Consider the following 13,417-nt stretch of genomic DNA (forward strand, 5'->3'; position numbering starts at 1 on the left):
GGACCATCATTACTTAGAGGTCCTAACCTGTAAAATTGTGTGGGGGTAGGGCGCCATCAAGCCAATTATTATGTTCTTGATAAGATAGAGGTATCTCTAAATATGCATACGCTCTGTATTGTGCAGGTACGTTTGCAGGTGTATAGTGATGAAATGTGATTGTGTTCCCATCACCTGCTGGAAAAGTGACCCAAGAATATAAAAGTTCTGTTCTATAGGCCGGGTGAGTGTCAACAATAAATGTGACTGGACCCGCCCTGGGCCATTAGGCCATGTGCCAGTAAATGTGCAGTAAGGGGTGCTCGCATATTGACTGCAATTTCTACTTGTTGTGGTTTCGCCATGATGAATGGTAAACTTGTTCATAGATAAGCACACCAAATGGGGATTATCCTTTTAGAGTTCAAGCTTGACCAACCTACAGCGTTAATTAGGTACTCCCTACTTAGCTGAAGAGGAAATTCTCAAGACCACGGACGTCTCTGTACATAATACTGAGGTATCTTTGTATGTAGTGAGACAGAGATACTCCGGAGGACAACCTTAAGCGAATAACACCAGCAAATGAAAAGCCAGAAACGGTGAGTTACAAACCACAACCCCAGAGAGCACAAAGGCCCTCACCCCATGGGGTCAGAAACTTGTGTGTAATGGCAGGCCGGCACAGACCAGTCAGCCCTGCACTAGAGGTTTGGGTGAAATACAGAGGGCATCTGTAAGATGCCCTAGTGTGCATTTTTCAGTAAATCCAACATTGGCATACCAAACTTGGTACTCTTCACTGAAGCCATTTTGGAGCTGTAGAGTTCGTAATGAAAACTCCCAGCCCATGTACTCAGTGTGGCCACTCTGCACTTACAATGTCTATAAATGGACTTGGGCACTGTAGGGGAAAATTGCTCATGCAACTAGGCCCTCACCTGTGGGACCTCAGACTGCCTTGGGGCTGTAATTCCTGCTAGAGGGTTGACTTACCTATGCCACAGGCAGTGATTTGTGGGCATGGAACCCTAAGATGAGTGCTGTTTCAACTTTACTTTTTTCTCCCCACGAGCACACACACAAGCTGCAATGGCAGGGTGCATGTGTTTGGTGAGGGGTCACTTAGGGTGGCACAGTGCATCTTGCAGCCTTTAGGGAGGCATAATAGATGCTGAAGCCCTTAGCGACCCTCTCTGGTCACCGGGTCCTTGGTGCCTTTGGTACCTTTTACAAGGGACTTAGCTGTGTGCCAGAGGTGTGCCATTTGTGGAGCAATGGTACAGTTTTAGGGAAAGAACAAAGGTGCTGGGGCCTGGTTAACAGGATCCCAGCACACACTCAGTGTAGTTAGCATCAGATATCAGTCAAAAAGTGGGGAGTACTGCAGACAAGGGGTCTGTTTCCTACACACACCATCAAGGCCACCGACCTCAGAGCAGATTCCTCAATTGATTCCAGTGTGCCCTGAGTTTCCCTGGCCGCCATCTATCTCACTACAACAAGGTCATCACTGTTTTGTATATTAATTGTGCCATCCATCCTACAGTAGATTGAGGCCTTCAGAGAGGCTATTTTGCAAATGTTTAGTACTCTTCTGGCTCTTTCTGATGTGCCTTTACATCTCATGCCACCGCTAGACCATCCAGTTGTGTTGTTGCAAGTGTCTGTCCCCAGCACAGACTGTCTCCTTTGCAGAGGTTATAGTGCCCTTACTGACTCTGGTACAGATTTATACTTTGACATCAAAATCAGTTCATGCTACTTTGCCTCTGGTCCAGCACTGCCGGTAGATAATCCACTACAGATGACTTGTCTGATCCTTAACAACGGCTGCCGAGTTTTATTGATATCGTTGTATGATGTTGTTGCCATGCACCCTGATCCTGTACCACTGCCACATTGCAGCTATCAACAGAGGATTCATTATATTTTTTAAGCTCTGGCTTTGATCCTGTGCCAGAGCATGGTGCACCATAGGACAGCACATATTTACACTGATATTTGATACCTTTGTACTGTGGCTTATAGGATGCTTGTGGATTGATACCTTCCCAGAGCTTGACTCACCATATGGGCCACCAGTGGAAGAAAGTGCCTAATTTGCAGTGGTGATTCAGAAGGCAGCCACAGTGCTAGAATTTCAGCTGCCCTCCATTGTGACTAAAATAGATGTTTTGAGGTAAATTCTACAGCCTCGGCTGGCAGCATCCAGGCCCTTACATTTAATGCCATCCAGCTGAACCATGTTCTTGCCTGCTTGTGAACAGGCAGATGGCCAGATGCTCAGGCAAGTGCCTGGTGACCCTTATTCTCTTGTTAAGCTCCCCACTCGTGAGAAACATTTTGTACAGACCTCTACAAGTAAGCAGAATCCTAACTTTCCCAACCACTCTGTCTGATAAATATTCCATAAGAAATGATGCCTTTGACAAATGTATGCCCAGCACTGTGTTCTGTAAACATAGTGTGTGTCTGGGCTGGTATGCGAATCATTTTTCCATAGATGCACAAGCTGCACTAATGGGCATTTCCTTTGATGGTCTTGCCACTTACAAGAGAAGGTTTGTCTCTACCTTGGAATGCTCTAAATACCACAGATCTACGTTCTTTTGAGCTGTTGATCTCTGCCAAACAATTTCTGCATCATTTCTGTACATTTAGGGGCTATTCCAGAGCATTGTATGCTTAGTAAGTGACAGATTTTGCATATGAAGAGACAGTTTTCACATCTTGTGATGCAACAAACAGCCCAGTTATCTTGTAGGCACTGTGCCAGCCAGCAAGAGAACCAGTCTTCGAGCTCCTTCACCTCTGGCACGATGACCAACAGTTCGATTTAGTTTTCCCTTAGCAGCGCATGCCCAACCAGTGGGAAGCATAAGCCAGAACTTTCTCATGGATCTAGCACGTCTGAGCAAATAGTTTAAAAAAGGCTAGGGCCCTGCCTTTTCTTTCTTCTCCACCCATTATTCTCCTCCCACCAGAACCAGTTTAGGAAGAACATGTGTCCATTCTGCTACAGGAGTTGCACCTGTTGCTCTCTTAAAGGTTGCCATAGAGAGGGTGCCATACTCTTAAAAAGACTAGGGTTGTTACTCTAATTTTCCTCATCCCAAGAAAGGAAGAGGATTTTCAATCCCTTGATGCCTTCTTGCAGAAGAATAAATTCAGAATGCTTTCACTGGTTCAAACTTTCAGGAGCATTTTCAATTTACCATGCTCTTCTTTGGCCTCATCAGCCCCCCCACATGCGTTAACTAAAGTGATGGGGATGTTTGCGCCCATATTTGGAGGTCAGTAGTGTGTTTACATACCTTGAAAGCTGGCTGCTGAAGGCAGGTTCACCACAATCCATCGTAGACCACTTCCAGGCGACTGCATAGCTAATAAAATTACTGGGGTTCACAATAAATGAACCAAAGTTCCACTGAATGCTTTTGCAGAGACTTAATTTCATTTGTGTGAACATGGACATGATATGGTGGTCAGGGATTTTTGTCCACAGTGTAGTGTTCAGGACATTCAGTCTGTGATTCTTGGTGTGGGTTTTGCTGAGTCTTTTAGCTTTGTTAATCCTCCTTAACTGTGTCAGGTGACCCGTGTGCCTTGCAGCGAAACTTGGAGTTCTAGTGTGCCCGGCTTCAAGACAGCTTTTCTGACATCTAGGTCTTGGACGACCCAGCTCAAGATATGCAGCATTGGCCAATCAACCTGTTTGTCCAGCCACAGGCTCCTCTGCTTCCCCCTTGCAGTTATTGTTGGTGGTGGAGGTGTCACTATTGGGATTAGATGAGGGGTGGATCTTCTAGGAGAGCCAAATTCACATCCGTCTTTTGGAGCTGTAAGTTATTGGTTTGGCCTTGAAGGCTGTCCTGCGGATCCTGTGCCAGAAAGCTTTTTCTTTCTGGACGTGGCTGGAACTCATGGGCATCTTTACGGTTGCCAGCCACCTGGCAGAGCCCCTAAATGTGAGAATAGAAAATCTGAGAACGTGTTGTCTGGCTGATCACAAGTTGCTTCTGTAGCCCGAGGTTGCCCAGAATGTCTTCCTCTAGTGAGTGGAACTCTGGCTGGATCATTTCAGAGTCATTGAAAACGTGCAGTTTTGTGCAATTATGCGCAGTGGAGTTTCCACAAGAACTAGTAGATGTATTCTGGCATTATTGGAACAGGATAGTTCAGCAAGCCTTCCTGCCACTGCCTGTCCTGAATCTACTTCTGGACAAAATCAGGAATGGCTGCCCATAAGTTATCCTAGTGACTGGATTGGGCAAGTAGAATGTATGGTATTGGTACCTCTGACACATAAATATCTGTCCTCTGATAGAGCTGCAGCTCCCTGGGGGCCCCCTGTCTCAGCAACAGGTCAGCATCCTACACTCTAATCTACACAGGATGCACCAGCATGCATGCAGATTGAGCAGCATAAACTAAGTTTGCTTGCCGACTGAAGTGGTGGATGTCATCCTTGTTTCTTATGTGACTTCAAAAAATCCAATTATGCCAGGAACTGTGACAAATTTGTAACTTGGTGCGGTGCAACACATACCTGACCCTCTGGTTGTCCACTCGATGGTCGTCCTTTTAATGGTGTTGTCTTCAGCCCAGCAAGTCCTTACAGTTGGCACTATAAAAGATTTGTTGGCCTTTTTACATTTGCTAGATATCCCATCCTAGTTTAAATAAACTTTTATGATGCCGCTTATGAAAGGTTTGAAACCTTTTCTCCCAAGTTTTTTTATGATGGATCTGTGGGACCTTTACTTGACATTTCTCATGTATTCACCCTTCAAGCCTACAAATAGCTGCTCGCTGTGTCTCTTGACCTTAAACTCTTCCTCATTGTAATCATGTCTGTTCGTCATATGAGTGAATTGCAGACAGTGTCTGTGCTGCCACCTTATACCACATTTTTCTATTCAAGTTGATACTGAGTACCTAAGCAGCCTTTCTACCAAAAGCCTTGACCCCCTCCCTGTAGGCTTTCCATCACTGTACTAACTTTCTTTGCACCACCTCCCCTCGAAAGTAGAGTGGTGCCGTCAGTTTGACTCCAAAAGGGCTTTGTTTTTATCATACTAATGACCATGGAGTGGACAATCAGCGTTTTGTGGACTTCTTATGAGCAGAGAGGGAAATCAGTGCAGAAGAGGTACTTGACCTGAGAAGAGCTCTGCATCAAGGTCTGCTATGGACTGACCGAGAAGCAGCACCAGAAGGTCTGATAGTCAATTCCCCCTAGGGACAGGGATTTTTCTGGTGGATAATCTGGTCAACTGCAGTTTTCTCTTTGCCCTCCTGCCTTCCCCGTTGTGTGGAATTGCCTCTTTATAACATTTGAAAAGGTTCCTAGTTAGTATTAAGCGCATTGTTACTAACAGCATGCTTTCTGTCTAATGCGGAAAAAGGGAAGAAATTGATGTCTGCGCATGGGGTGGCTCTTATTTGTAGCTTCGCTTCATCACTTCTGGGGCAGTATGGAGCCAGCATGGAGCTGTACGGTGCCATGTAATCTGCTCAGAGGAGCACTGCTTTGAAAACAAAAAATCCTGATCCAGTCTGGCACCTGGTGGATTTTATTGTAAGGTGAGGAATAACCTGAGGTTAGAGTATGCAACAGAAGGCAGAAACTTGTTCTTCTGGTGTTCAGAATGGTGAAAGCTCCATGTATGTATATTGTAATTCTGTGGAATGAACTATCCAATCACTCCCCTGTCCATAATCTTGGGTGCTTTCCTGCTCCACAGTTTTGTGTGCATTGTCAATAAAATGCCCTCCATTATTTGTTAGCACTCTGAAACTGGATGAATTCTCACATCTCCAACGCAGGGAGATGGAATACAGTCAAAGAAGTTTGGCTGGCAATTCTGGTCGCAGCTCCAAGTAAGTAGGCAGCTATAGACCTACCCGAATTAGGGAGTAATGCAACAAAGTTGCTTCCAGGCCTGTTATTGCAACAAAAATGTAATTATGAAGGCCCTGTGATACCAGTAACTATTGCACTAGCTATCTTTGCTGCAGTAGAAATCTGTTGGGTCTGCAAATTCAAAGTCCCTGAAAAAGATTCCAGTGATCTATACCAAACTTTGGGGTTTCGCCGATATTTTATTAATGCATACTTCCTTCTCAAACAAGCAGAGAAAAGCTTCATCAATGGAGATAGTGATTCAAGCTGAAGTAGTAAGACTAGAGCAGTGGTTCCCAAACTTTTGACTCCTGAGGACCCCCAGTGAATCACTACTGAAAGCCAGGGACTCCCAAGCACTTTGTATTTCATTTCATACATTAATACAGTAATTCGCAAAAAAATAAACAAGTACACACCAAACAAATGCTCTAATCACTAAAGCTATAACTATTTCATATTAAAAAAAAAATGCAAAAATCGAATCATTTTAATGGGAAGATTGGTGCTGCATCTCAGCGACAATCTTTTCAATTTTTGATTTTATTTTGGAAAGTTGAATCCTCACGGTCAGATTCTACGTTTTCCCAAGCGATTTATGTATTTATTTTTTAGATACATAATTTCTGAGAAAACTTTTTTACATAAATATGTGGTGGGGAAAGAAAGTAAAACCTTGAGTGCCTCTCATCTACTGTTGGCCCCTATGTCACTTTTATTTCATTTGTTTTATGGCATCTCTCATACCGGTGTAGGGAGTCTGAGCACTTTACATCACACACATACAGAGACAATTAATCATATGTTTGTAAATCAATGTATAGAAAACATTACGTAAGGCAAAGAGAACTACAAGATGTAAAATTCACGTCATCCATACTGGAAGGCATTTTCTAAGAGTGCTTGGTCTGGAGAAGCCAAAGTGAGGGTTCAAAATATAACATAGTGGTTAGCATTGACTTTAATTATAAGAATTTATTTCTACATACAAATTTTTTAGCCTCATCAGGATAATGAAAGACTGAGGAAAAAACATATCTTTCTACCTTGTACTGTGCAGTTTGACCTTAGCTCTTTGACTGCACTTCATAGCTCACTGTGCTAGATTACGATTGTAAATTATGAACTGCACAGTAACAAAAGAATCTGTGACAAAAGCAGAAACCCACTGTGCTATGCACATAAAATACTGTTCTTCGATATAAATGATACGCGTTCTTTGCAGCAGACATATTAGCCATCTTTGTTACTGTAGGAAGCTGGCTTTTTTTTTTTTTGCAGCTAGTCAAAGTAAGGGCACACTATGCAAAAAGTCTAGACTACCCCTATTTGGTTTTGCAGGCCTTTCTTAAATAATCCGAAGTGCTCTGTTTGTGGGACTGTGGTGGAGCAGGTTAGGCTTATCTGAGGGGAGTGTTAAGCATTTGTTGCACCCAGTCAATAAATGTTACAGACTCAAGAAAGAAATTAGAGGCCAATTTATAAAAAATAACAGATTTTTAAACAATTTTGGACACCAAAATCATATTAAAAATACACAAATAGCAGGGCTCGAGGCATGCACCCCGAACACAGTAATGGTTTCCTATGAAAGAAAAAACACTTATTGCATAGGGTTACTTGTAGACAGAATTTGGTGTCCCCTGTGGAATTTAAGGTGCTACAAAGCCACAGTCCAAATAACTACCAGCAGTTTGGGTTTACCTGCCCTCGCATATCCAGGTGAAGAGGTTCTGGTTGGGTTGGTAGCCTCGAATACTGCACCATAGAAGACTGTGGGCACCTATGAACATAGCCTGCAAGGAGGGACTTGAGGACAAGTCCGGCGGAACCCCAAGGGGGTCTAGGCTCGTGAGGGTCTTTGGAGCAAGGGAGCACAGCTTGTTGGCCTGAACTCAGACTGTGGGGCTCAGTTGCAGAGGTGTTTATTTGGCTGGTCACTTGTATTTGGGGTCTTTCACGCTTCTTGGGTTTGATCTGCAGAGAGGAAGGAAAACACAGCACCAGGGCCAATCCTGGTTTGGCCTCATCGGTCCTCAAGTCCCACATCGTGCAGGTCGGTTTTGGCAGCAGGGGTGTTCGGACTGGACACTCAACAAGCTTTGGTTGATGCAACGGCCCCCTGGTACCCAGGGTATTGGTGCATGGGGGGGCTCCTGGAGAGTCTAGTGTCTCTAAACTTGGAGGAAAGACGAGGCTTACCTCCTAGAGCCACAAAAAAACCATGCTCCTGGCATGATGCTCCCTCGGTGGTCCCGGTGGCCAGCAAAATGCTGTACTGCACAGATGCAGTAAGTGCCTGCAGTTGCAGGGAGATGGCTCCTCCACCCACGGGAGATGCTAGAGGATTGGTGGAGTGCTCTATGGTCCTCCAAGGGTTTGGGAGAATACACAGCTTTCGGAAGAGCTGGGTTGTTGCAATTGTCGAGGTATCAGCAGCAGGGCAGTGTTTGCCTCCCTATCTCCTTCTGTTCCCATGTAGGCAAATCTCAATTTCTGATGTCAAGGAGGACCCCTAAATACTGAATTGAGGGGCGTTCGGAGGAGTAGGTTAGTAGTCAATGGCCTACATACCCCTGGGATGACTACACCCCCTTTATGACCACTTCCTGTGTGGAGTGGGCATAACCCTGCCCTAGAATTCTAAGTTTATCTAAAAACAAGATGGTGAAACTCTTCCATGAATGTCTCTAAGGTGTCATCTGGGTGCATGTCAGAATAAATCATATCCTGGCATCAGCACAGATTTATTATGATGAGGTGTTTGATACCACACACTAGTATCTTAAGTGAAACCATCATGTAGCTGGGTAACCTGTAATGACTAGTGACCAGTACATGTTCTCAAAATGGCTTCCTGAACGCTTTCATTACCTGGCAATGGAACCAGGCATTAAAGGGGCACATCTGCTATGCAATTGCGCTCTCTCCTGTGATTTAAAGCACCTTGCCTTAGGTCTCTAAGGCCTGCTGTAAGGGTGACTTAAATATAATAAATGCAGTGTTAGTGTGCATTACACACAGGTTTAAAAGGTTGTGTTTTCGTAATGGTTTGCACAATTTCAAGCAACCTGCTATGTCAGTCTGCATGCAGTTTGTGTATGGGTCCCTAAGGGTGGCATAATACATGCTGCAGCCCTTAGGGTCCCTCTTCATACCCAGGTCCTGGCTACCAGGGGTACTAAACAATATTTCATACTGCTGCCCACCCTCCCTCATTTTGGGGTAACCTGACAGTGATTTGCTTTGCTTACTGCTTCCGTAGAGTAAGTTATAGATGCCCAAGCACTGCGTGTGACAAAAGAGAAATGCAGGACAGGAACACCCTAAGGAAAGTCCCCAAAACATGCTGCTGTTAACCATCTGATCAAGGCCTTGTACCTTTACAAGATGTGTAAGGAAATGCCTCCTTGGCATGGTTACCCCCTGACTTTTTGCCTTTGCTGATGCTAAGTTATGATTTGAAAGTGTGCTGAGACCTGCTAATTAGGCCCCAGCACCAGTGTTCTTTCCCTAAACCTGTACTTTTGTTTCCACAATTGGCACACCCTGGCATCCAGGTAAGTCCCTTGTAACTGGTACCCCTGGTACCAAGGGCCCTGATGCCAGGGAAGGTCTCTAAGGGCTGCAGCATATCTTATGCCACCCTGGGGACCCCTCACTCAGCACAGACACACTGCTTGCCAGCTTGTGTGTGCTAGTGAGAACAAAATGAGTAAGCTGACATGGCACTCCCCTCAGGGTGCCATGTCAACCTCACACTGCCTACAGGTATAGATAAGTCACCCCTCTAGCATACCTTACAGCCCTAAGGCAGGGTGCACTATACCATAGGTGAGGGCATAAGTGCATGAGCACTATGCCCCTACAGTGTCTAAGCAAAACCTTAGACCTTGTAAGTGCAGGGTAGCCATAAGAGTATATGGTCTAGGAGTCTGTCATGCACAAACTCCACAGCACCATAATGACTACACTGAAAACTGTGAATTTTGGTATCAAATTTCTCAGCACAATAAATGCACACTGCCAGTGTCCATTTTATTGTAGCATACACCCCAGAGGGCACCTTAGTGTTGCCCCCTGAAACCTTAACCAACTACCCGTGTAGGCTGACTGGTTTTAGCAGCTTGCCACACATCAGACATGTTGCTGGCCACATGGGGAGAGTGCCTTTGTCACTCTCTGGCTAGTAACAAAGCCTGTACTGGGTGGAGGTGCTTCACACCTCCCCCTGCAGGAACTGTAACACCTGGCGGTGAGCCTCAAAGGCTCACCCCCTTTGTTACAGCACCCCAGGGCACTCCAGCTAGTGGAGTTGCCTGCCCCCTCCGGCCACGGCCCCACTTTAGGCGGCAAGGCCGGAGGAGATAATGAGAAAAACAAGGAGTCACCACTGGCCAGTCAGAAAAGCCCCTAAGGTGTCCTGAGCTGAGGTGACTCTGACTTTTAGAAAATGCAGATGGAGGAGTCCCCCAATAGGGATAGGAATGTGCCCCCCTCCCCTCAGGGAGGAGGCACAAAGAGGGTGTAGCCACCCTCAGGGCTAGTAGCCATTGGCTACTAAACCCCCAGACCTAAACACACCCTTAAATTTAGTATTTAAGGGTTCCCCAGAACCTAGGAACTCATATTCCTGCAACCTAAGAAGAAGGAGGACTGCTGAGCGGAAAACCCGCAGAGAAGACAGACACCAACTGCTTTGGCCCCAGCTCTACCGGCCTGTCTCCCCACTTCTAAAGACACTGCTCCAGCGACACGTTCCACAGGGTCCAGCGACCTCTGAAGCCTCAGAGGACTACCCTGCATCTAGAAGGACCAAGAACTCCAGAGGACAGCGGCTCTGTTCCACAAAGACTGCAACTTTGCAACAAAGAAGCAACTTTGAAACCACACACGTTTCCCGCCGGAAGCGTGAGACTTTGCACTCTGCACCCGACGCCCCCGGCTCGACTTCTGGAGAACAAACACCACAGGGAGGACACCCCGGCGACTATGAGACCGTGAGTAGCCAGAGTTGACCCCCCTGATCCCCCACAGCGACGCCTGCAGAGGGAATCCCGAGGCTCCCCCTGACCGCGACTGCCTGCTTCAAAGACCTGACACCTGGTAAAGACTCTGCATCCGCAGCCCCCAGGACCTGAAGGATCCGACCTCCAGTGCAGGAGCGACCCCCAGGTGGCCCTCTCCCTTGCCCAGGTGGTGGCTACCACGAGGAGCCCCCCCTTGCCTGCATCGCTGAAGAGACCCCTTGGTCTCTCATTGAATCCTATTGCAAACCAGACGCTTGTTTGCACACTGCACCCGGCCGCCCCCGTGCCGCTGAGGGTGTACTTTCTGTGTGGACTTGTGCCCCCCCCCCCCGCCCCCCCCGGTGCCCTACAAAACCCCCCTGGTCTGCCCTCCGAAGACGCGGGTACCTCCCTGCTGGCACACCGGAAACGGGGCACCCCCTTCTCCATTGAAGCCTATGTGTTTTGGGCACCACTTTGACCTCTGCACCTGACCGGCCCTGAGCTGCTGGGGTGGTAACTTTGGGGTTACCCCCAACGGTGGGCTACCTTGGACCCAAACTTGAACTTTGTAGGTGGTTTACTTACTTGCAAAAACTAACAAACACTTACCTCCCCCAGGAACTGTTGAAAATTGCACTAAATATCTACTTTTAAAATAGCTATGTGTCATTTATGTGAAAACCGTATATGCTATTTTGCTAATTCAAAGTTCCTAAAGTTCCTACATGAAATACCTTTCATTTGAAGTATTACTTGTAATTCTTGAACCTGTGGTTCTTAAAATAAACTAAGAAAATATATTTTTCCATACAAAAACCTATTGGCCTGGAATTGTCTGAGTGTGTGTTCCTCATTTATTGCCTGTGTGTGTACAACAAATGCTTAACACTACTCTTTTGATAAGCCTACTGCTCGACCACACTACCACAAAATAGAGCATTAGAACTATCTCTTTTTGCCACTATCTTACCTCTAAGGGGAACCCTTGGACTCTGTGCATACTATTCCTTACTTTGAAATAGTGCATACAGAGCTAACTTCCTACAAGATGGAACTCGTAAAGAAAATCATATGTACATTCACACCAGGCCAATATATTGAATGGTACTGCACAACGTTTGAATCAAACGTATAAATAAAACTAATTTTACAAGTTGGTGCACTTTCCTCACTGACTGTATTGACTCTTGTACAATTAGCCTTCAGTCATTTTATTACACAAACCATCTTTCTACTGTATCTCTAGCTCTGACCCAGTTGTGTAGATGAAGTGCAGGTGCAGTTGTGCTGAGCTGGGATTCAAACTGCACATGTGCACAAAAGTTTGTTGGCTTTATATTTTAACTTCTCAAGCACATGCTTTGGTATGGTAAACAGTTGATCAAATTTGATTTCTCCTGATATCATTTTGGAGGTTCTAGTTCCATAACGAGACATACATAACAGTAAGCATTAATCCCACCTTGTTACTCAGTCCTGATGGGTTCCATTTTCCCTTGCAGGAACAGCTTTGGTTCTTGGCAGATTGCCTTTGGAGAAGATTTCAGAGTGCCTTGGTGAGCTCTGTGCAGTACAGGTAGCAGCCCTGAAAAAGGTAAGAAGGAGTTGAAAGTAAAACAAGACCTGATGTTTAGTTAGAAACATAATTGCAGTTTGTGGAGCTCTGATATACCATCTTTAGAATCTTGTAGCAATTTCTAAAGAGGTTCAGTTTATAGAAGGTTGTCTTGGTAGCCAGGCGCTGAAAAACAAAAACATATGTTCATACCTGAAATAACAGAGATTTTTCACAGAAAAGCATTTTGATGCTTTGATGGTCTCCTAGCAAATCGCAAAGAAAGTGAAATTAAAAAGAACAATAGGAGAATAACTTTGATAGTCCTTGAACCCTAGGACCAGAGAATAGGGTACATTATTCTCACATACAGGCAGAGGGCTCATAAGAAAACAAACAAATCAGACTGCGACATATAGGATCAGATATAGTTGTCATAAGAGAGGTATACCCAACAGGCCATCTACTCAAGGACCTCTTTCTGTCATACAGTGAGTCAAAAGATAGCGAGCACAAATGCAAGGTTTCTTACTTTCTTCAACAGACTTGATAACCTTTATAAATTAAATGTGCTACCTCCCAGTGCTACATAGTGTGTTAAGATTTAAAGTAGCCTTTAAAAGAGTTGGAAAGGCAGACCCCTGCAAACGTATCACACCAAGAATTGGAAAGACAGACCCTATACAATTCTATTTTCACTATAGCCAGAAATAGAGCCCGTAATGCATTGACCGCAAAAGACTAGATGAAGTGAACAAGAAAATAGAGAGAAAAGCAGCAACCCAGTAGATGATCTCAAACTCTAATTCTTCCTTTCAAAATTTGGCCATCAACCCTGAGACCAAATAGGGGAGTTAATGCAATATGTCCCTGGATAAATACAAAAGAAGATATTTACAGAGGGTAAACTCTATCCAAATCCTGCCTAAAATCCTCTTTGTATTGGGCACATTCAACCAATTG

The 13,417-nt window shown here is 45.2% G+C and overlaps 1 protein-coding gene across 3 annotated transcripts in view; it reads left to right on the forward strand.

Annotated features, from left to right (window-relative positions):
• The window catches only part of TNPO3 (transportin 3), a 991,461-nt gene that overhangs the window by 597,863 nt on the left and 380,181 nt on the right, over positions 1 to 13,417 (forward strand). For all 3 annotated transcript variants that reach the window (XM_069229384.1, XM_069229382.1, XM_069229383.1), the window contains exon 13: positions 12,402 to 12,493. In XM_069229384.1, the coding sequence (XP_069085485.1) occupies positions 12,402 to 12,493 (92 nt within the window). The remainder of the gene's footprint in view (positions 1 to 12,401; positions 12,494 to 13,417) is intronic.

The sequence above is a fragment of the Pleurodeles waltl genome, chromosome 4_1 (genome assembly GCF_031143425.1).
Source record: "Pleurodeles waltl isolate 20211129_DDA chromosome 4_1, aPleWal1.hap1.20221129, whole genome shotgun sequence".
Taxonomy (NCBI): domain Eukaryota; kingdom Metazoa; phylum Chordata; class Amphibia; order Caudata; family Salamandridae; genus Pleurodeles; species Pleurodeles waltl.